Source organism: Hypomesus nipponensis, chromosome 25 (genome assembly GCF_054491055.1).
Source record: "Hypomesus nipponensis isolate SF chromosome 25, ASM5449105v1, whole genome shotgun sequence".
Classification (NCBI taxonomy): domain Eukaryota; kingdom Metazoa; phylum Chordata; class Actinopteri; order Osmeriformes; family Osmeridae; genus Hypomesus; species Hypomesus nipponensis.
In genome coordinates this window covers 4,566,767-4,588,436 of record NC_140385.1, presented here as the reverse complement: position 1 = coordinate 4,588,436, position 21,670 = coordinate 4,566,767, and the positions used below count along the sequence as shown (strand labels likewise).

Below are 21,670 nucleotides of genomic sequence, written 5' to 3'. Positions count from 1 at the left end.
TGTGTCAGCACAGCTAACCTTGTCGTATCATTGTCAACATGGTAGGGTGAAGTCAGCGAGGGCTGAGGTGGGAGCTCAATGCTGCCACCCGGAGGCTGATGCACTGAACTGCAGTGACTGTCCTGGTTGCTTCAGCTCTTGACTGATAAATACACGGGCTCAGGAGTTTTGCTGTGTGTGTGTATATGTGTGTGTGTGTATATGTGTGTGTATGTATATGTGTGTGTGTATCAGCTGCGGCGAGGGTCAGCAGCACTGTGTTCCTCAGGGGAAGAGAGTTATGACAGACATATAGCAGGACCACCATGACCTCACTTAACGGAACATCCAGCCTCAACCTTGGCCTCAGCCAGCTAACAATATCCCAGCCTCAGCCCCAGCCTCAGCCCCAACCTCAACCCCAGCCTCCAGCCCCAACCTCAACCCCAGCCTCCAGCCCCAACCTCAACCCCAGCCTCAAGCCCCAACCTCAACCCCAGCCTCAAGCCATGACCCAAGTCCCCAGCGTCAGTCTCAGTCCGGGCCTCCCCCTCTTACCCCCAGCCCATACCCCAGCCCTGTCTCAACAGGTGCGGGGGGGAGGGGGGGAGGGGGGGAGGGGGGGGTTGGCATACCAGCTGAATAGTATCAGGGTGACTTCATACTAGTGGTAGTCCCCAGACTAAACACTCACCCACTAACTGTTAGTTTGAACAGGATGAACAGGACATAGAAGAAACGGTAAGAATGGCATTAAAAGGTTCACTACAAATCAAGGCCAAGATTCACGGGATAGGGTATTTTATATTTATATTAAAAACCCTGCCCTCATGCGTTGAATCAGGATGTCGTAAGGCATGAGAGCTGTACAGTAGAGGATAGTGGAACCGGGTTGTACAGTGAGAGCTGGGAGAAATGTAAACATGCTAGCTTTGAGGGACAGCAGGAAGCTACAGGAGCTACCTCTGGACGGACGAACGGTCGCCGTCATCGCTGCCCCGGCTCCCTTATTCCTCCATTCAATCCATTCCTTCCCTCTCCTCCGTCTCCTCGCTCCCCTCCCTCTCCTCCGTCTCCGCGCTCCCCTCCCTCTCCTCCGTCTCCTCGCTCCCCTCCCTCTCCTCCGTCTCCTCGCTCCCCTCCCTCTCCTCCGTCTCCTCGCTCCCCTCCCTCTCCTCCGTCTCCTCGCTCCCCTCCCTCTCCTCCGTCTCCTCGCTCCCCTCCCTCTCCTCCGTCTCCTTGCTCCCCTCCGTCTCCTCGCTCCCCTCCCTCTCCTCCGTCTCCTCGCTCCCCTCCCTCTCCTCCCTCTCCTCCGTCTCCTCGCTCCCCTCCCTCTCCTCCGTCTCCGGCTCCCCTCCCTCTCCTCCGTCTCCTCGCTCCCCTCCCTCTCCTCCGTCTCCTCGCTCCCCTCCCTCTCCTCCGTCTCCTCGCTCCCCTCCCTCTCCTCCGTCTCCTCGCTCCCCTCCCTCTCCTCCGTCTCCTCGCTCCCCTCCCTCTCCTCCGTCTCCTCGCTCCCCTCCCTCTCCTCCGTCTCCTCGCTCCCCTCCCTCTCCTCCGTCTCCGGCTCCCCTCCCTCTCCTCCGTCTCCTCGCTCCCCTCCCTCTCCTCCGTCTCCTCGCTCCCCTCCCTCTCCTCCGTCTCCTCGCTCCCCTCCCTCTCCTCCTCCTCTTCGTCTTGGACCCTGACAGTCATCCTCAGGAATGCTGCCTTCTCAGCTGTCCCTCGGTGTCCCATGGCCGTCCCAATTTAGCCTCCCTACCTCCATCTCCCCTCCCCTCCTCAGCCTCCTCCTTCCTCCTCCTCTCGTTCCTAGCCAGCGGGCCTGGTTAGCGGTGTGGATCTCAGTCTGTGTTGGACGCCTGTCTAAATTTGGTCATGCGTGGCCTTTGGGGTCTGTCCCCCCTCTGAAGGGGGGGGGGGAGGGAGAGGGGAGGGGAGGAAGGGGGGAGGGGAGAGGGAGGGGAGGGGAGGAAGGGGGGAGGGAAGCCACACCTGCTGGCCTGAGGGCTAGGACTCTGACGCTCTCTCCTTCTCTCCTTCCAGACCTCCACATCAAATTACACCCCGGACTGGGCATTCCTCCCACTCCTCGCACTCTTCCTCGGAAGACTCTCCCTATCTCTCTCTCTCTCTCTCTCTCTCTCTCTCTCTCTCTCTCTCTCTCTCTCTCTCTCTCTCTCTCTCTCTCTCTCTCTCTCTCTCTCTCTCTCTCTCTCTCTCTCTCTCTCTCTCTCTCTCGGTCTCTCTCTCTCTCCCACCCCTCTCCCACCCACATAGACAGAAGATCACACACATGCACAGTTTTAAAGCTCTCACTTCTGTTTCGCTCTCTGCTCTCACGGAAACAGAAACCTTCATTATTGATTCATACAATCTCTCCGTGTGTCCATCTCCTCTCTTGATCTCCCTGTCTCCCACACACTATCCTCATGCAGTCACTCTTTTCCTCTGCCCTCCACCGCCCACTCCAGACTAATACACATGTTTATCACAACCCCTCATCATCTCTCTCTTTCATCTCTCCATCTTCCATCCATCCTCCCTCCTTCCATCCACCCTACAGCTCTGCTACACCAACCACTCATATAGACTCATCACACCAAGGCCTGCAGTCTAGCTAGGGGTCTGATAGTGTTTACACACTGTTCTGTGTGTGTGTTTGTGTGTGTGCAGCTTGTCAGTCACCTCCTCCAAGCCAGGTCTCAGCACTGGTAGGAGGGCACTGATTGGATGAGACACTTGATGCTTCTCCAAGCACTCTTGAATCCTGGTGAGGGAAACAAACCAATTACAGTTGTCCCTTTTGACAGTGTGTGTGTGTGTGTGTGTGTGTGTGACGGGCCCCAACACACAACGGTTTCCCGGAGGGTTTGTTGAGGAGGTTGGGTGTACGTTGGGTTCTGAAGGGTCTGATGTCTCTGTCTTCCTGTTCCCCTTCAGACCTTCACAGCCTGGTGTAACTCCCACCTGAGGAAGGCAGGAACACAGATCGAGAACATTGAGGAGGACTTCAGGAATGGCCTCAAACTCATGCTGCTGCTGGAGGTCATCTCAGGTAGGTCACACACACACAGCGTCATTTTTGGCACGGCCGGGAATCGAACCAAGAACCTTCTGATTAATAGCCTGACTCCCTAACCGCTCAGCCATCTGACCCCCCCAACACACACACACTCAAAATACACACAATCACACACACACTCAAAATACACACGCACACGCAGCGTCTAACACGTCTCTGCGCCCCCCACCTCCCCACCACAGGTGAGAGACTGCCCAAACCAGACAAAGGCAAGATGCGCTTCCACAAGATCGCCAACGTCAACAAAGCTCTGGACTTCATCTGCAGTAAAGGAGTCAAGCTGGTGTCCATCGGAGCTGAGGGTAACATCTCGCTCTCAGGAGCGTCTTGTCTTGAATCTGGTGTAGAACATGACACCCGTGCTAAAGCTATCCTGGTGACGTTGTGCTCGGAGTGACGTGGTGGTTTTTCAGTCGTACGTGTGGGTTCGGGGCTCTGTGTTGCCGTGGTTTCTGATTGTCAGGTTTTGTAAACTGGTCACAGAAATCGTCGACGGCAACGTGAAGATGACCCTGGGAATGATCTGGACCATCATCCTGCGTTTCGCCATCCAGGACATCTCCGTGGAAGGTGTGTGTGTGTGCGTGTGCGTGTGTCAACCTTTCAGAGTATACACACGTCATAAACACGGCACATAAACACACTCCCTGTTCACATGATGTTGTAAACACAGTGATGGAACATTCACGTCACATGAGAAGAGTACCAACATTTCCCCATAAACACAAAGGACACACACACACACACACAAAGCCCACCCATTAGTTCCATGCAAGTACACAGTCCTAGTAAACATGGTAATGTTAGGCTATCACGTCTCACACACACGCGCGCACACGCACACACACCTCAGTAAACATGTGTCACACATTCACTTGTAGGCGTGATAGCGTGATAATGTTGCATAGATGGGTTATTGGAGCATCTAGAATTGTGGGATCACATATAGTTTATGTCATCTCACACCTTCCACTCCATCAATCTCTCCCTCCCTCCCTCCCTCCCTCCCTCCCTCCCTCCCTCCCTCCCCTCCCTCCCTCCCTCCCTCCCTCCCTCCCTCCCTCCCTCCCTCCCTCCCTCCCTCCCTCCCTCCCTCCCTCCCTCCATCGCTCCATCCCTCCCTCTCTCTTTCTCTCTCTGACCTCCCTCTGCCTCTTACCCCTCCACTTACCTCTCCCTTCCCATCCTCCTTCCATTCCCACATCACCCTCCCCCCTCTTTCTCTCCTCCCTCTCTTCCCCCTCTTCCTCTCCTTCTCTCCCATCCTCTACTCGTCTGCTACCTCCTTCTCTTCCTTCCTTTGCTTCCTCACTCCTCTCTATTCCCACACCTCCCTCCCTCCCCTCCCTCCTCCTCTCCCCCCTCTTCTCCTCCCTCTCCTCTCTATTCCCTCCCTCCCTCTCCTCTCTATTCCCACACCTCCCTCTCCTCCCTCCTTCTCTTTCTCTCCTCTTCTCCTCCCTCCCTCCCTCCCCTCCTCCAGAGACCTCTGCTAAAGAGGGTCTGCTGCTGTGGTGTCAGAGGAAGACTGCCCCGTACAGGAACGTCAACGTGCAGAACTTCCACATCAGGTGAGCGCACAGCACCACCCTGTGGCTGGGATGGGGAACGACACCCTTCACATCTGACACAAACAATATCCATCATGTAGGAGATGGATGGCTCTCTCTCAAACAGGGGGCTTTTGCTGTCACTTGTTACTGTCTTCTTGAATAGCACAACTTTATCTTACTTGTTTTCCTCTGAAATTGTATTTAAAACTTTTCCTTTCTGTCATTCTGCTCTTCTTGTCCTCTTTCTCCTTGTCTCTGCCAAATGCTCCTCCTCTCCTTTCCTGCTTCTCCTCCTCATCTTCTTCCTCCTCGCTCTCCCTCTCTCTCTTTCCTCCAACTCATCCCCCTTCCCTCCTCCTCTCTCCTCCTCTCCTTCCCTCCTCCTCTCCTCCTCTCCTCCTCTCCTGGGTGACTCAGTTGGAAGGACGGCCTGGCTCTCTGTGCCCTCATCCACAGACACAGACCAGACCTCATTGATTACTCCAAACTGAGAAAGGTGCTTCACCCTTCTCTCCTCACCCTTCTCCCCTCCACCCTCACCCCTCCACCCTTCTCCCCTCCACCCTCACCCCCTGTAGGATCTCTGGCCTTGTTCCTTTCCATTTATACTTGGGCTCAACTTAATTCCATTCATCAGGCGTAATTTCACCTCGCTCCCAAAAAATCTTCATATTTTTCTTTTGACATTTTTATGACACAAAGATGAACCCTGTCTGGCGTTGTGTCTGTGTTAAAGGATGACCCCATCGGTAACCTGAACACCGCCTTCGAGGTGGCTGAGAAGTACCTGGACATCCCCAAGATGCTCGACGCTGAAGGTGAGACGACCCGCCCCCACCGCCTCTCTCTGACCAATCACCGTCCACAAGAAGACGATCTGACCAATCACCACCCTCACTCCTTCAAAATACTGCACGGATGGCTCGGATGGCTTCCTTGTTTACCTTAGTGGTGCTGACTCACTGTGTGTGTGTGTCTGTGTGTGTGCGTGCCGCAGACATTGTGAACACCCCCAAGCCCGACGAGAAGGCCATCATGACCTATGTGTCATGCTTCTACCACGCCTTCGCCGGCGCCGAGCAGGTAACCGTGACAACCCCCCTCCCCCCCCCAAGGGAGACCGTTCCAGAGAGGGAGTCTGCTTTCATCCTAATCTCTCGTCCCTCTATTCTCTCTTCCCAGGCGGAGACGGCGGCCAACCGCATCTGCAAGGTTCTGGCTGTCAACCAGGAGAACGAGAAGCTGATGGAGGAGTACGAGAAGCTGGCCAGCGAGGTGAGTCCAAGAACCAGGAGGCCGGTGAAACTCCCAAAAGAAGAACACAGAACTTGGACGGAACCAGGATCTGGAAGGCATTCCGGATCGTCCCGCACGGCATCAAGAACAATAGTCGGCCATAGCTAAGAGCTCTCAGTGTCGTATATTCACGGTCGAAATCTTCCCTTTTTTTCCCCCAATACCCTTGACCCCTTCACCCCTAGCTGTTGGAGTGGATCCGCCGCACCATCCCCTGGCTGGAGAACCGCGTGGCGGAGCAGACCATGCGCTCCATGCAGCAGAAGCTGGAGGACTTCCGGGACTACCGCCGCGTCCACAAGCCGCCCCGCGTGCAGGAGAAGTGCCAGCTGGAGATCAACTTCAACACCCTGCAGACCAAGCTGAGGCTGAGCAACAGGCCCGCCTTCATGCCCTCCGAGGGCAAGATGGTGTCGGTGCGTAGCCGGGGCGGGGGGGCAGGGCGGGGCGGGGCGGGGGGACCCATCGGGGTGGGGGGGAGGGGGGTTGTTTTGTCTGTTCTCTGAGACAGCTGGTTGTTCATGGTGTTTGGTCCAGACGGTGCTGGTCTACAGCGTGTCATGGGTCCTGGTCTGACCTCGGGGCGTCTCCCCCCCCCCCCCCTGCAGGACATTGCCAACGCGTGGAAGGGTCTGGAGGGGGTGGAGAAGGGCTACGAGGAGTGGCTCCTCACTGAGATCAGGCGTCTGGAGAGACTGGACCATCTGGCCGAGAAGTTCAAGCAGAAGTGCTCCCTGCACGAGTCCTGGACCTCAGGTAGAGAGAGAGAGACATAGAGAGAGAGAGAGAGAGACATAGAGACATAGAGAGACATAGAGACATAGAGAGAGAGACATAGAGACATAGAGAGAGAGACATAGAGAGAGAGACATAGCGACATAGAGACATAGAGAGAGAGACATAGCGACATAGAGACATAGAGAGAGAGACATAGAGAGACAGAGAGAGAGAGACATAGAGAGAGAGACATAGAGAGAGAGAGAGAGACCTTGAGAGAGAGAGACCTTGAGAGAGAGAGAGAGAGAGAGAGACATAGAGAGAGAGAGAGAGACATAGAGAGAGAGAGAGAGAGAGAGAGAGAGAGAGAGAGAGAGAGGGGGGGGTGAGGGAGAAGGAGAACCATGGGAGAGGTTGTCTGAGGTGATGAAAGTTGAGTGAAGGTGTTGGTGAAGATCACAAGATGTCATATGGAAGAGGATGGATTATCAGAGTATGGAAGATGCCGTTGTGAATCATGGACCTGTGTGTGTGTGTGTGTGTGTGTGTGTGTGTGTGTGTGTGTCCCAGGTAAGGAGGACCTGCTGTCTCAGAAGGACTATGAATCTGCCTCTCTGATGGAGATCAGAGCCCTGATGAGGAAACACGAGGCGTTCGAGAGCGACCTGGCCGCCCACCAGGACCGCGTGGAGCAGATCGCCGCCATCGCCCAGGAGCTCAAGTAAGAACCTTCCAGGTTCTCACCAGAACCAGCGCTTCCACCCGGAACCCAAATCCTCACAGGCCATCTCACTGGGTTCTAAAATAGGTGGTTGTACGCAGCCTAAATGTCTCTACGCGCGTGTGTGTGTGTGTGTGTGTGTGTGTGTGCCGCAGTGAGCTGGACTACCATGATGCCTCCTCCGTCAATGCCCGCTGCCAGGGTATCTGTGACCAGTGGGACAACCTGGGAACCCTAACCCAGAAGAGGAGGGACTCTCTGGAGGTACACACACACACACACACACACACACACACACACACAGGTGGGAGTAGGTTCTTGTTACGGGTGTTCTACAGCGTCTGTGTTCTGTGTCCAGCGCGTGGAGAAACTGTGGGAGACCATCGACCAGCTGTACCTGGAGTTCGCCAAGAGGGCGGCGCCCTTCAACAACTGGATGGACGGAGCCATGGAGGACCTGCAGGACATGTTCATTGTCCACAGCATCGAGGAGATCCAGGTGTGGACACACACACACACAGAATCTCACACACACACATACAGTAATGGGTAGTAATAGTATAACCAACCATCTTTCATTCTGCCTCATGTCTATTTAATCCCCTCATCTGTTCTCACACCTTTCCTGTTCTCTTCCCCCTCCTCCCTCCCCCTGTCCTCCCTCCCCCCTCCCCCCTCCTCCCCCCTCCCCCTGTCCTCCCTCCCCCCTCCCCCTGTCCTCCCCCTCCTCCCCCTGTCCTTCTCCCTCCTCCCCCCTCCCCCTGTCCTCCCCCTGTCCTCCCCCTGTCCTCCTCCTGTCCTCCCCCTGTCCTCCCTCCCCCCTCCTCCCCCTGTCCTCCTCCCCCCTCCTCCTCCTCCCCCTGTCCTCCTCCCCCTGTCCTCCTCCTCCCTCCCCCTGCTCCCCCTGTCCTCCTCCTCCCTCCCCCTGCTCCCCCTGTCCTCCTCCTCCCTCCCCCTGCTCCCCCTGTCCTCCTCCTCCCTCCCCCCTCCTCCCCCTGTCCTCCCCCCTCTCCAGAGTCTGATCACAGCTCATGACCAGTTCAAGGCCACCCTGCCGGAGGCGGACAAGGAGCGCATGGCCACCATGGGCATCCAGAACGAGATCCTGAAGATCGCCCAGACCTACGGCATCAAGCTGTCAGGGGTCAACCCCTACACCAACCTCTCCCCACAGGACATCAGCAACAAGTGGGACGCTGTGAGTCCACATATAACCCATACACAGCTATGGGAGTTGTAGTTTTTCTCTTTTTGTAGTTTGGATATGCCTATACACAGCTATGGGAGTTGTAGTTTTTCTCTATTTGTAGTTTGGAAACGCATTTACACAGCTATAGGAGTTGTAGTTTTTCTCTATTTGTAGTTTGGAAACGCATTTACACAGCTATAGGAGTTGTAGTTTTTCTGTTTTTGTAGTTTACATACGCCTATACACAGCTCAGGGAGTTGTAGTTTGGATTTGTAGTTTTTTCAAAGGGTTTACCCCCAAATGTAATGCTTGTTCACATCCGTCTCATTTGAAGCCTGTTGAAACCCCTCTGCTCTCTACCGCCCCCCGCAGGTGAAGCACCTCGTCCCCCTCAGAGACCAAATGCTGCAGGAGGAGGTGGCCAGACAGCAGGCCAACGAGAGGCTGAGGCGCCAGTTTGCCGCCCAGGCCAACATCATCGGACCCTGGATCCAAACCAAGATGGAGGTACGTGTTAGGGCCGTACAGTGCAGCACGGTCATCATCATCATCATATCGCACCACAGTATGGTGTAGAGAAGTTTACATGTAGTCATTTAGCAGACTCTTATCCAGAGCGACTTACAGTAAGTACAGGGACATTCTCCCCGAGGCAAGTAGGGTGAAGTGCGTTGCCCAAGGACACAACGTCATTTGGCACAAACCGGCAACCTTCTGATTAACAGCCCGACTCCCTAACCGCTCAGCCATCTGACCCCCAAGTTTGTTACCGTACAGTACAGTACAGGACAGTGTAGAACTGTTTATTTCTGCTCAATTTCCCTCATAATTCTCACGTCTCCCTCCCTCCCCCCTCCTCCCTCTCCCTCCCCCCTCCCCCCTGCAGGAGATTGGCCACGTGTCCGTGGACATCGCTGGCTCCCTGGAGGAACAGATGAACAACCTGAAGCAGTACGAGCAGAACATCATCAACTACAAGTCCAACATCGACAAGCTGGAGGGAGACCACCAGCTCAGCCAGGAGTCCCTGATCTTCGACAACAAGCACACCAACTATACCATGGAGGTTAGACACACACACACATATGCACACACACTCACACACATATGCACACACACATATACACACATGCATGTTTTGGCAACTGTATTGTACGATGTACATGCATGCAAGTATGTGTGTTCTCTTTGTAGTTTCCTGTTTCTATATCTCCCTCCCTCCCTCGTTCCTCCGTGTAGCACATCCGTGTGGGCTGGGAGCAGCTGCTGACCACCATCGCCCGCACCATCAACGAGGTGGAGAACCAGATCCTGACCCGCGACGCCAAGGGCATCAGCCAGGAGCAGCTCAACGAGTTCAGGGCCTCCTTCAACCACTTCGACAGGGTGAGGCCACACGCACACACACACACACACTCCCTTTGTTCATCCGATAACGGACAGTAAAGAGAACGCACACCAACCTTTAAATTCTCTTCTACCATGTTGAGAGGGTGACACACACACACACACACTTACTTCATCCCGGCCTCTCTCTCCTGCAGAAGAGAAACGGCATGATGGATCCGGACGATTTCCGTGCCTGCCTCATCTCCATGGGTTACGATCTGGTCAGTACCAAGCAGGAGGCGCCCCTCCGGCGTCCTAAGATCGCCCGTCCAATCGCAGGACCTCCTATCTCTCCAAGCCCCTCCAATCTTCTTCCTGTGTGTGGTCCAATAGGGCGAGGTTGAGTTTGCTCGCATCATGACCCTGGTGGACTCCAACAACACAGGCGTGGTCACCTTCCAGGCCTTCATCGACTTCATGACCCGCGAGACCGCTGAGACGGACACAGCAGAGCAGGTCATGGCCTCCTTCAAGATCCTCGCCTCCGACAAGGTGAGGACACGGCCCAGTTTGAAAAACTGAAAAAGTCTGAAACACGTTTCAAAACCGCTGAAATGTAGTTGCTTTTTTAAAACCGTTGATCGCCCGCCGCACTTACTGCGTGGACTGTTTCTGGGTCGCTGGGGAGAAACCGCCAATTAAGGCTTGACGTGTGAACGTGTAAATGTTAGACGAGATTGGTTGCCGACGGCGACTGCTGGCACAAAGCACTCATCTGTTGCTGGATGATTTGTGTGACACACAGTAACATTCTCTCTCTCTCTTCCCCAACCTCCCTCCCCCACACATCTCCCCCCCCTCCCCCACTCATCTCTCCCCCCTCCCTCCCCCACTCATCTCTCCCCCCCCCCTCCCCCACACATCTCCCCCCTCCCTCCCCCACTCATCTCTCCCCCCCCCCTCCCCCACACATCTCCCCCCCTCCCCCACTCATCTCTCCCCCCTCCCTCCCCCACTCATCTCTCCCCCCTCCCCCACACATCTCCCCCCCCTCCCCCACTCATCTCTCCCCCCCCCCTCCCCCACACATCTCCCCCCCCTCCCCCACTCATCTCTCCCCCCCTCTCACCCACACATCTCCCCCCCCTCCCCCACTCATCTCTCCCCCCCCTCTCCCCACTCATCTCTCCCCCCTCCCTCTCCCCACTCATCTCTCCCCCCTCCCTCACCCACACATCTCCCCCCCCTCCCCCACTCATCTCTCCCCCCCCTCTCCCCACTCATCTCTCCCCCCCCCTCTCCCCACTCATCTCTCCCCCTCCCTCTCCCCACTCATCTCTCCCCCCTCCCTCACCCACACATCTCCCCTCCCTCCCCCACTCATCTCCCCCCCCCTCTCCACCTTTCTCCCCCCTCTCCCCCACTCATCTCCCCCCCCTCCCCCACACATCTCCCCCCCCCCTCTCCACCTCTCTCCCCCCCCTCCCCCACTCATCTCTCCCCCCTCCCTCCCCCACTCATCTCTCCCCCCTCCCTCCCCCACACATCTCCCCCACTCATCTCCCCCCCCCTCCCCCACACATCTCCCCCCCCCCCTCTCCACCTCTCTCCCCCCCTCCCCAGTCCTACATCACGGTGGATGAGCTCCGCAGGGAGCTGCCGGTGGAGCAGGCAGAGTACTGCATCAGCCGCATGACTCGCTACATCGGCAGCGACGGCCCCGCTGGTGCCCTCGACTACATCTCCTTCTCCAGCGCCCTCTACGGGGAGAGCGACTTATAAACACCTGCCCCCCCCCCGTCCTCCTCCTCCCTCCTCCTCCTCCTCTTCTTCATTCTCTCCTCCCTCCTTTGCGACGCTCCCCCTGTTTCTCCTGAACGACGGAGAAGTACTTCCCTCTCCCCTCATCCACCTGCTCTTCTTGCTTTTGAGAGAGGGAGTTAACGCTCTCCCTCTCTCTCTCTCTCTCTCTCTCTCTCTTCTTCTCCTCCTTCCTTGTCCCCCTCCCTCCAATTCTCAGATGACATATTTTTTTTGTAGAAGGGTGAAGAAGTTATGAGATAAAAAAAGATTGGTTGTTCGGTCGGTTGTGTATTCGTGCAGATTCATGCTGTGTGTAATGTAGAAATGTCTGTGTCCTAGTTGCAGACCCTAGTCTCCTAGTTCCTAGTCTCCTAGTCCCTAGCCCTAGAACCCTAGCCCCTTAGCCTTCAATCCTAGCCCCTGATCCCAGAACCCTAGCTCAAACAAGATAGGCAATCCCTCCCTATTCTAGAACCTTAAAACCCTAGAACCATGCGCCACTTTCCAGTCCTAGCTGGGGGTCTCCAGTATTGAAGTGGAGAAACACTATAACAGAAAGCCAGTCTTACGGCGAAAAAACGTCAAAGTTCTGAAGGCACACGGTGCCTGTGAACCAAACAGGTAATGTTATGTTAACATTAGTCGTGTGTGAGGGCCTCGTCGGGCTCTCCTCGGAGTCCTTGACGTCGGAAGTCAAACGCAACCGGGAGTTTGGAACCCCAGGCTCAGCCGTAGTGAGGGAGAGAGAGAGAGCAGCGAGGTGAGGTACCCCTGTGACAGGAGATTCACGAAGATGCATGAAGGATGTCAAGGTTGGTTCATACGACTCGAGAGAAAGAAAGATAGAGAGATAAGAGAGCTACAGATCGGATTGGTACCGTTGTTAACTGATACTCTAGTCCCGCCCTGTTATCCATATAGGAGGGGTTTCGGTGTAGGAAATGACCTGATTGGTCGATATACATTTATGGCACAAAGAAGGACAATTGTTATTGGCTCGACTGCGACGACTCACACGCCTCTCTCTCGTCTCTCTCTCCTCTGTTTCTCCACTATGATAAAATCACACGGGACGATATTTCGGGAGTGTGTGTGTGTGTGTGTGTGTGTGGGGAGAGAGAGAGAGATGTGATATGAGAAGTGTGTGAGTCAGAAAGGCAAGGCACCAGGAAGGTTCAGGTGGTTTTATGGAATACTGGATAACGATCATTCGTAGCATGGTTTACCACACACACACACACACACACCAGCTGTGATCTGGCAAATGTATGACAGTGATAAACCCTGTGTATGAATTCTTTCCCTCCCCTTATCTCCCTTCTCGTTCTCTCTCTCTAAACATCCTCTTTCTTTCCTCCTCCCTCCCTTGCTCCCGTCACTGGTCACTAACCTGCACACGATTCATTTCAAAGCTGAAGCCAAACCTTGGAATAAAAAAGGACAATTATATTATTATAAGGTGCTTTTTGTGTTTGGTGTCCTTTATTTATTTTATAACACACAAACAACGTTCACACGACCCTTACACAACATACTCGTGGCATTCAGAGGAGTCACAATGGACAAACGCACAAGTCAGTGTACAAAAGAACTACAGGAACCAGACTCCCCCCCCCCCCCTGACCTCTGACCCCAGGGTTAAGGTTCCATGGCGGCGGGGTGGTGGGCGGGGTCCCAGAGGAGGTGGGAGGGGAAGTCCAGCCCCTTCTCCAGGGCGTGGCGTCGCCAGCGCTCCTCGTCGCCCTCGTGGGTGAGGTAGCGACAGCCCATCCTGTGTTCAAACTCCCTCAGGTCACACCACAGCTGGAGGTCCTGGGGGAGGGGGGAGAAGGACCGTGTTGACGTGAGCATGCATGTGTGTGTGTGTGTGTGTACCTGTGTGTGTGTGTACCAGTGTGTGTGTGTGTGTGTATACCTGTGTGTGTGTGTGTGTGTGTATACCTGTGTGTGTGTGTATACCTGTGTGTGTGTGTATACCTGTGTGTGTGTACCTGTGTGTGTGTGTGTGTGTATACCTGTGTGTGTGTACCTGTGTGTGTGTGTGTATACCTGTGTGTGTGTACCTCTGTGTGTCTGTGTGTGTGTGTGTACCTGTGTGTGTGCGTGTGTACCTGTGTGTGTGTGTGTGTATACCTGTGTGTGTGTACCTCTGTGTGTGTGTGTGTGTACCTGTGTGTGTGCGTGTATACCTGTGTGTGTGCGTGTGTACCTGTGTGTGTTTGTGTGTGTTTGTGTCACCTGCAGCCAGGGGTGTCCCAGGGCCTTGCCCACACTGAACCTGCGCCTCACGGCCACCTTCAACAAGTTACTGATCAGATTCACCGCTGAGGGAGAGAGAGAGAGAGAATGAGGATGAGAGAGAGGATGAGAAGATGAGAGAGAGAATGAGGGAGAGAGAGAGAGAGAATGAGGGACAGAGAGAGAGAGGAATGGGGTTAGAAAAAGGATAAACGAGAGCGCGTAACCGGTGAGCCTCACCCTCCAGGGAGACGGAGGCCCAGGTCTGCCGGGGGTACATGAAGGCAGCGTTGGTGATCTGCTGGCTCACGTCCTCGTCCTCGTTGAAGGGGAAGGTTCCGCTGAGGCTGACGTACAGGATGACGCCCACAGACCACATGTCCAGCGAGCGGTTGTAGCCGTGGCTGCCGATCACCTCGGGCGCCAGGTACGCCGGCGTGCCCACCACCGAGCGCCGGAAGGACTTCTCACCGATGATGCGGGCGAAGCCGAAGTCACACAGCTTCACCTGGAGGAGAGGGGGAGGGAGGAGAGGGGTGGGGGGGGGTGAGTCCAGTGCTGCTACCAGAGCATGTAGGTGCATGTAGGGAGACAGAGAGAGAAACAGAGAGGAGAGACAAGGAGGAGTGGAGGAGCGTGCACACACACACACACACACACCTGGGGGAAAGGGTCCGAGGAGGCCAGTAGGACGTTCTCAGGCTTCAGGTCACAGTGAGCGACGTGCTTGAAGTGGAGATACCTCAGAGCCTCCAGGATCTACACACACACACACACACACATACAGATACAGAAACACACACACACAACAAGCACACACACACACACACACACACATGCACCCACAACAGGCGCACACAGATAACACGTGACACCACACAGGAAGTATCTCAGTAAAAGTCATCTGATCTTATCACCCAATTGCTCTTTTGTCAAAACAATATCAAATCAAACTTCGTTGACAGTCTCTTAGTCGCTCTGTGACCAGGAAGAAGTGAACACTTTATCGCCAGTCTCTTGAGTACCTGTGTGACCAGGAAGCGGGTGGTGCGTTCTGGCAACCGGCCCTTCTCATTGGACAGAATCATCTCCAGCATGTCTCCATGGAGCTTCTCCATGACGACAAAGACGTGTTGCAGGGTCTCGAACATGCCCTCCAACACAACCACGCCCAGATGGGATAGGTTCTGGACACACACACACATTGTGCAGTCCATATCACACACATTTCAGACATGCGGATGTGGGCGGAGCGGCGTGTTTCCACGGTTACCTGTAAGATGGCCACCTCGTTCCGGAGCTGTCTCTCCTGCTTGGTGGGGAAGCGGGTCTTGTCGATCACCTTGATGGCCACCGGCCGGCCTGTCTGTCTGTGGGTACCTGGACACACACACACACACACACACACACAACCTGACCTCACTGCAGAGTGGGACTGTGATGTCGCGTGTCGAGTATGGTGAAGTGTGTGTGTGTGTGTGTGTACCTCCATACACCACTCCAAACTGTCCTGACCCCAGCACCTCGTCCGTGCAGATCTGATAGACGGTGCTGACATCCTGAAAACACACACATGTCCCCCACAACGTCGATATTTTCTTAGTCTACCATCCCCAACAGCGGTCCTAAACGCACAATACTGTCTACACACAATACAGTCTACACTCAATACTGTCTACACACAATACAGTCTACACTCAATACTGTCTACACACAATACTGTCTACACTCAATACTGTCTACACTCAATACAGCCTACACACAATACAGTCTACACTCAATACTGTCTGCACTCACACAAACATCCACCCCCTCCTCCACCTACCGCGGTGTCCTCAGGCTGCGCTGTGTTCGCCCCCGGTCGGCCGCCGTCCGCGTGCCCCGCGCCGCTCTGCACGGGCATCAGGGCCTGCCGCACCGCCGCCTCCCAGGCCCCGCCCTCTCTGCCCGCCCACACGCAGTACGCCAGCGACGCCGTCACCAGCTCGAAGGAGTGGACGCCCACGCCCGGCAACGAGGGAAGGGAGAGCTGGGCGGGGCCACGGACCTGGAGGATCTCAGAGAGGGGGAGCTCCTGGGGGGAGGGGGGGGGGGGGGATGGAGGGAGGGAGGGAGGGAGGGAGGGGGGTAGGGGGGGAGGGGGGTAGGGGGGGGGGAGGGAGGGAGGGAGGGAGGGAGGGAGGGAGGGGGGTAGGGGGGAGGGGGGTAGGGGGGGGGGAGGGAGGGAGGGAGGGAGGGAGGGAGGGAGGGAGGGAGGGAGGGAGGGAGGGAGGGAGGGAGGGAGGGAGGGAGGGAGGGAGGGAGGGAGGGAGGGAGGGAGGGAGGGAGGGAGGGAGGGAGGGAGGATACTGTTGTTGTCCTGTTGTGTTGACCGCTAGATGTCCAGTACTGATGCCTCCATGGTGACTTCATTGAGCTGGGTTATGTCATGAGCTCCACAGGTGTATATGTCTTGGGAGCAGATTAAACAGAGACTGGGGGAAATACCTTGTAGTACTTAGTACTGCAGACTGTGGGAAATACCTTGTAGTACTTAGTACTGCAGACTGTGGGAAATACCTTGTAGTACTTAGTACTGCAGACTGGGGGAAATACCTTGTAGTACTTAGTACTGCAGACTGTGGGAAATACCTTGTAGTACTTAGTACTGCAGACTGTGGGAAATACCTTGTAGTACTTAGTACTGCAGACTGGGGGAAATACCTTGTAGTACTTAGTACTGCAGACTGGGGGAAATACCTTGTAGTACTTAGTACTGCAGTCACTTTGATAGAGCGTTAAACTCCTCCAGCCCAGAGTCCAGTAATGACGTTTCCTCTGGGACAAACACTAGCGTTAGTGTGTGTGTGTGCAGTATGCATTTATCTGTGTGTGTGTGACCTGTGTGTGTGTGTGTTCTCACCAGCGTGTCAGTGTTGGTGTGGTGCAGGAGCCAGCCCTTCATCAGCACCATGCTGCCTCTCCTCTTGCTGTGGCGGACTGACTGCACCACACGCATCAGAGGGATGTAGGTGTTGTTGCTGAAACAGGGACTGAAACCCTGGCTGAGAGAGAGAGAGAGAGGGAGGGAGAGAGAGAGAGAGAGAGGTAGAGAGAGAGAGGTAGAGAGAGAGGGAGGTAGAGAGAGAGAGATAGAGAGAGGTAGAGAGAGGTAGAGAGAGAGAGAGAGAGGTAGAGAGAGAGAGAGATGGAGAGAGGGGCAAAGAAGGGAGAGAGAGACACACAGAAAGAGTCTGATACCTTGTTGTATCCATGACAACCACTTGGTCGTATTCACGTATCCAGCTGAAAAATCTAAAGTCGGTCGCAAAAGGTATCCCGAGTTGTTGCTGAGGTTTGTCCTCACCTGAGGGGTGGCTGGAGGCCCACTTCCTTGTTCTCAACCAATGAGCTCTCAGAGGATGTGACGTCGTCATCGAGTGACATGGAAATCAAGTCTGTCTCCTCGTCATCTGTGTCATCTTGACAGTTGAATTTGGACGAAGCTGGATGGACACAAACTTGAAAGATGAACATGACCCCAACTAAACTGACCCAACAATAGCATTATTCTCAAATTCACAGTCTGTGTATCCTTAGTCGAAAATTCCTGAACATTTTTTGCAGTGAGGCAACATAACAAGGCCTGATAGCAGCCTCCATGCTGATTGGATCGGTAATATTCCCTCACCCTCCCCATTGGCTCCAGCCGTCCTCTCCCCAGGGCAGTCTCTGGGCACCAGAGCTTCACAGCGACGGTGACAGTTTAGCTTACAGTCTAGAGAGGGAGCAGGGAGAAGAGAGAGAGAGAGAGAGAGAGAGAGAGAGAGAGAGAGAGAGAGAGAGAGAGAGAGAGAGAGAGAGAGAGAGAGAGAAAAGGGTCATATTTCAGGTGGGGTCATAATTATTTCAAATATCCCACATACACAGACACACACACACAGACACACACTCACCGGAGCACTGCAGGCCCTGGCGGAAGAGGCCTTTGAGCAGGCCGTGACAGTACTGGCACACGGTGGGTCTGGAGTAGCTGTGGATGTGGAAGGTGTGGGGCACCCGGGGCCCCACCTCCGGCCCCAGACCCAGCCACACTGGGGGCTCAGACAACCAGGACGGGGGCCTGGACCTGGGCTTGGACATACTGATCTGGAGGGAGAGACAGAGAGACAGAGAGATAGAGATAGAGATAGAGAGAGAGAGAGATAGAGAGAGAGAGAGAGAGAGAGAGAGAGAGAGAGAGAGAGAGAGAGAGAGAGAGAGAGAGAGAGATAAGAGAGAGAGAGAGAGAGAGAGAGAGAGAGAGAGAGAGAGAGAGACAGAGAGACAGAGAGAGAGAGAGAGACAGAGAGAGAGAGAGAGAGAGAGAGAGAGAGAGAGACAGAGAGACAGAGAGACAGAGAGAGAGAGAGAGAGAGAGAGACATCTAAAATCTAAACCCTAGCAGGTGTAAACCTCCTAACCCTAACAGTCTGAGCAGCAGGAACGATGCCGCCGGAAACGCCATGTTCTCTCTCTGCCTCGTGAGCGGGGCTCACCTCCTCTAGACTGCCCCCTGCCTGTGTGGAGAGGGAGTGGGGGGCTCACCTCCTCTAGACTGCCCCCTGCCTGTGTGGAGAGGGAGTGGGGGGCTCACCTCCTCTAGACTGCCCCCTGCCTGTGTGGAGAGGGAGTGGGGGGCTCACCTCCTCTAGACTGCCCCCTGCCTGTGTGGAGAGGGAGTGGCCCCGAGGCCTCCAGGGGGGGAACAGAGACAGGCTGGCGCCCACCTGACGACGCACTGATCGGCTGCAGTTGCTAGGCAGCTGTCGCACACAGCGCTTGTGGAAGTCCAGTCCACAGCCTGGGATGAAGGCGGGTGGGGGGGGGAGCGAGGGAGAGGGAGAGGGGGAGAGAGGGAGAGGGAGAGGAGGAGAGAAAGAGGGAGAGAGAGAGGGAGAGAAAGAGGGAGAGAGAGAGAGAGAGAGAGAGAGAGAGAGAGAGAGAGAGAGAGAGAGAGAGAGAGAGAGAGAGAGAGAGAGAGAGAGAGAGAGGGAGAGGGAGAGAGGGGGAGAGAGAGAGGGAGAGACAAACAGAGAGAGAGAGAAATAGAGACAGGAGGGAAACTGAGAAGGGCAGACAGAACTATTGATCTGCGAGGCAAAAAATATACAAATGAAACATCCACCTCAGAAAACACGACACGAGCCGGGCAAGTTCCGGAGGGGTTCTAGAACAGGGTGACGGAACCCCTCAGCCGTTCCTCCTGACTCCCTCACCTTCACATTTTAACCCTTGGCGCACCAGACCCCACAGCATCTCTCCACAGTGGTGACAGAATGTGGGTGTGCGGTACGACTGGACTACCAGGGAGTGCGGTCGGACCCTCATCTCGGTGATGCTTGCCGAGCCTGGTTCGGGGTCAGGAAGAGAGGGAACTCACAGTTAACCGTGATGAGTGCCGAAACATCCTAATTGAGAACTACAGCTTGTATTTTAGAAAACTACAACTGTGATGAGTTCTGTTCAACCCTAGTCTAGAACTAACAGTTATGGCGATCGAGTTCCAGGTCGGGGCTTACCTGAGATGATGATCTCGATGAGGTCGCCGTCCTGCAATGCATCCTGGTCCGTCAGTCTGTGGAGGAGCTGCTCTGAGCCGGCCTGGTGTCTGAACAGGAGAATCTTCTCCCCCGACCCGACCACACAGCAGTCTGGGGCCTGCACACACACACACACACACACACACACACACACACAAGCATGTACACAGACGTATGCACACAGAGATGCACGCACGCACGCACCCACAAACACACACAGACATGGATGCACAGATGCATGCACACACACACACACACAGCATGATACATTTATAGAGCTGTGAATTCGCCACTAGTTGAAGAACTGTGGGCGAACACGTCAGACGAGGTGGAACCCTCATTATATCTGCAGACTCTTTGGAAACAGTGTGTGTGTGTGGCGCAGGAGACTGCTGTGGCGTGCTGTAGCTCACTATGGTCGATCGCTGGGGCAATACGGGAGGAAATGCAGTTCATGCAATGCCTCTGAATGGAACAGACAGTCACACACACACAGACACACACAGATTGAGAGCAATGAAGATGAACTGCTGCCCAGAAACACCAAAGATCAAAAGAAACATGACTGGTGTAAGCTAGGCAGGCAGGGTGTGTCTGTCTGTGTGTATGTGTCTGTGTGCGTGTGTTGCTGGGGGGGATAAGCTGTGGTTGGAAATGTGTCTGTCGATGCTGCTAGACCACAAGAGCAGCGTTTCTGTAACAGGGTCAACTCTCACTCGATGGCAGGGCGCGGGGGGAAGGGAAAACCCACACACACACAGGGTTAACACCCTAACATACCTCAGGTATGTCACAACCGTGTTACCAAAGTAGACTGGCACAGTAGCACACAGACAGACCTCAGGTCTGTAGTGTTGAGGGCATGAAGGTAGAATATGTCAGCTATTGATCAGCTCACTCAAGACACAAGTGCTTCAGTGTCTAAACAAAGACTCAGGAAATGGGTTATATACACGTATGCTTCTTTTTAAATGGGACTAAACTGTGTTTCGTTTTATCAGGACGTTCAATGCTAGACACACCTGGGAGATCCACCTCAATGGATTGTGTCACTGTGCGGGTTTAAGACGTTGTGCTACAAGTTTAAGTCCTGATGAACCAACTCAAGTTCTCGTCGGGCAAGTCCCCATCCGAACGTTAGACCCACTGGGTCCAGGAGGGGATCCTACCTTGCGTTCAATGATCTCCACAGCCAGTCTTTTGGCCTGCTGGTAGCTGGCGTGTTCCGGAGAGACTCGAACCACCTCCCTAAAGAGGCCCAGCTGGAACTGGAGCAGGGCGCTGCGCCCAGAACAGGAGGAGGAGGAGGAGGAAGAGGAGGCCACAGACATCAAGCAGGCCGAGCCTGCATAGACACAGGTACATGGTTCACAACGGTTAAGACACCTCACCTGTAATATCATTCATATATAATTGATACACGTGCAGACATAGGAACATTTCAGTCGAGCGAACGATACCGTTGAGCGTTCAAACACGACGTACAGAGCACTTCACCAGAGAGTTCCCAGTAGTTTGAGCCGAGATAAGAGCCAGGACAAATCAAGTTGGGCGGACGAGTAAAAAAAAAAAAACCCCATCTTACTTGAAATGTCAGAGTGTGTGTGGTCCATGTTCCCCCTGGCTGGCTGAGGGTGGCCTCCACTGGACCTGACTGGCACCCTGTCCTGTCTTCAGTCTGGTGTCCTGCACCCTGTCCTGTCTTCAGGCTGGTGTCCTGCACCCTGTCCTGTCTTCAGGCTGGTGTCCTGCACCCTGTCCTGTCTTCAGGCTGGTGTCCCGCACGCTGACTTGTCTTCAGTCTGGTGTCCCGCACGCTGACTTGTCTTCAGACTGGTGTCCCGCACACTAACTTGTCTTCCCAGACCAGAAGACCCGACACCGGTGGTGCGACTTCTCCCCAGCAGTCCGGTTTAGCCGTCGTCAGGAACTGCAGAAACAGGTGGAGCTGCTTCCCTCGAGTGGTTTTGTTGTTTCTCCAGACAACCTTTTCCCCTTCGACGTACTTTCACCGCGGGGGACGGGCGGACATGTTTGCGTTCTTCTTCTGCACGCAGACGGGCGATGCTCGCTGCTGCTGGTGGGTTTCTCTGCTTCCTCCGCCGTGTCGAGGCTGCTCACATGACGAGCGCTGGGCGAGCGAGCGCACACAGGAAGTCGTGGAGGAACTTCTCTCTCACGGCTCACACCTTTCAACACCAT

The 21,670-nt window shown here is 54.9% G+C and overlaps 2 protein-coding genes across 2 annotated transcripts in view; one reads left to right on the top strand and one right to left on the bottom strand.

Annotated features, from left to right (window-relative positions):
- actn3b (actinin alpha 3b) overlaps positions 1-13,131 on the top strand; it is a 24,135-nt gene extending 11,004 nt beyond the window's left edge. Inside the window, exons 2-21 of the mRNA XM_084691123.1 lie at positions 2,920-3,034; positions 3,244-3,363; positions 3,545-3,631; positions 4,545-4,632; positions 5,032-5,110; positions 5,351-5,432; positions 5,612-5,697; positions 5,797-5,889; positions 6,096-6,326; positions 6,519-6,666; positions 7,198-7,348; positions 7,504-7,612; positions 7,707-7,847; positions 8,364-8,546; positions 8,910-9,044; positions 9,424-9,603; positions 9,777-9,923; positions 10,082-10,147; positions 10,260-10,418; positions 11,490-13,131. Coding sequence (XP_084547249.1) covers positions 2,920-3,034; positions 3,244-3,363; positions 3,545-3,631; positions 4,545-4,632; positions 5,032-5,110; positions 5,351-5,432; positions 5,612-5,697; positions 5,797-5,889; positions 6,096-6,326; positions 6,519-6,666; positions 7,198-7,348; positions 7,504-7,612; positions 7,707-7,847; positions 8,364-8,546; positions 8,910-9,044; positions 9,424-9,603; positions 9,777-9,923; positions 10,082-10,147; positions 10,260-10,418; positions 11,490-11,648 — 2,559 coding nt within the window. The 3' untranslated portion in view covers positions 11,649-13,131. The remainder of the gene's footprint in view (positions 1-2,919; positions 3,035-3,243; positions 3,364-3,544; positions 3,632-4,544; positions 4,633-5,031; positions 5,111-5,350; positions 5,433-5,611; positions 5,698-5,796; positions 5,890-6,095; positions 6,327-6,518; positions 6,667-7,197; positions 7,349-7,503; positions 7,613-7,706; positions 7,848-8,363; positions 8,547-8,909; positions 9,045-9,423; positions 9,604-9,776; positions 9,924-10,081; positions 10,148-10,259; positions 10,419-11,489) is intronic.
- prkd4 (protein kinase D4) lies at positions 12,891-21,670 on the bottom strand. Its single transcript, XM_084692107.1, has 18 exons — positions 21,475-21,670; positions 20,638-20,813; positions 19,448-19,586; positions 19,145-19,276; positions 18,572-18,729; positions 17,843-18,035; positions 17,578-17,664; positions 17,254-17,392; positions 16,810-16,951; positions 16,647-16,724; positions 15,733-15,981; positions 15,394-15,466; positions 15,181-15,287; positions 14,933-15,094; positions 14,568-14,666; positions 14,148-14,415; positions 13,908-13,993; positions 12,891-13,481 (listed from the first exon to the last, which is right to left on the bottom strand). Exons 1-18 carry the CDS (start codon positions 21,668-21,670, stop codon positions 13,308-13,310), a joined length of 2,658 nt encoding a protein of 885 aa, XP_084548233.1. The 3' UTR covers positions 12,891-13,307.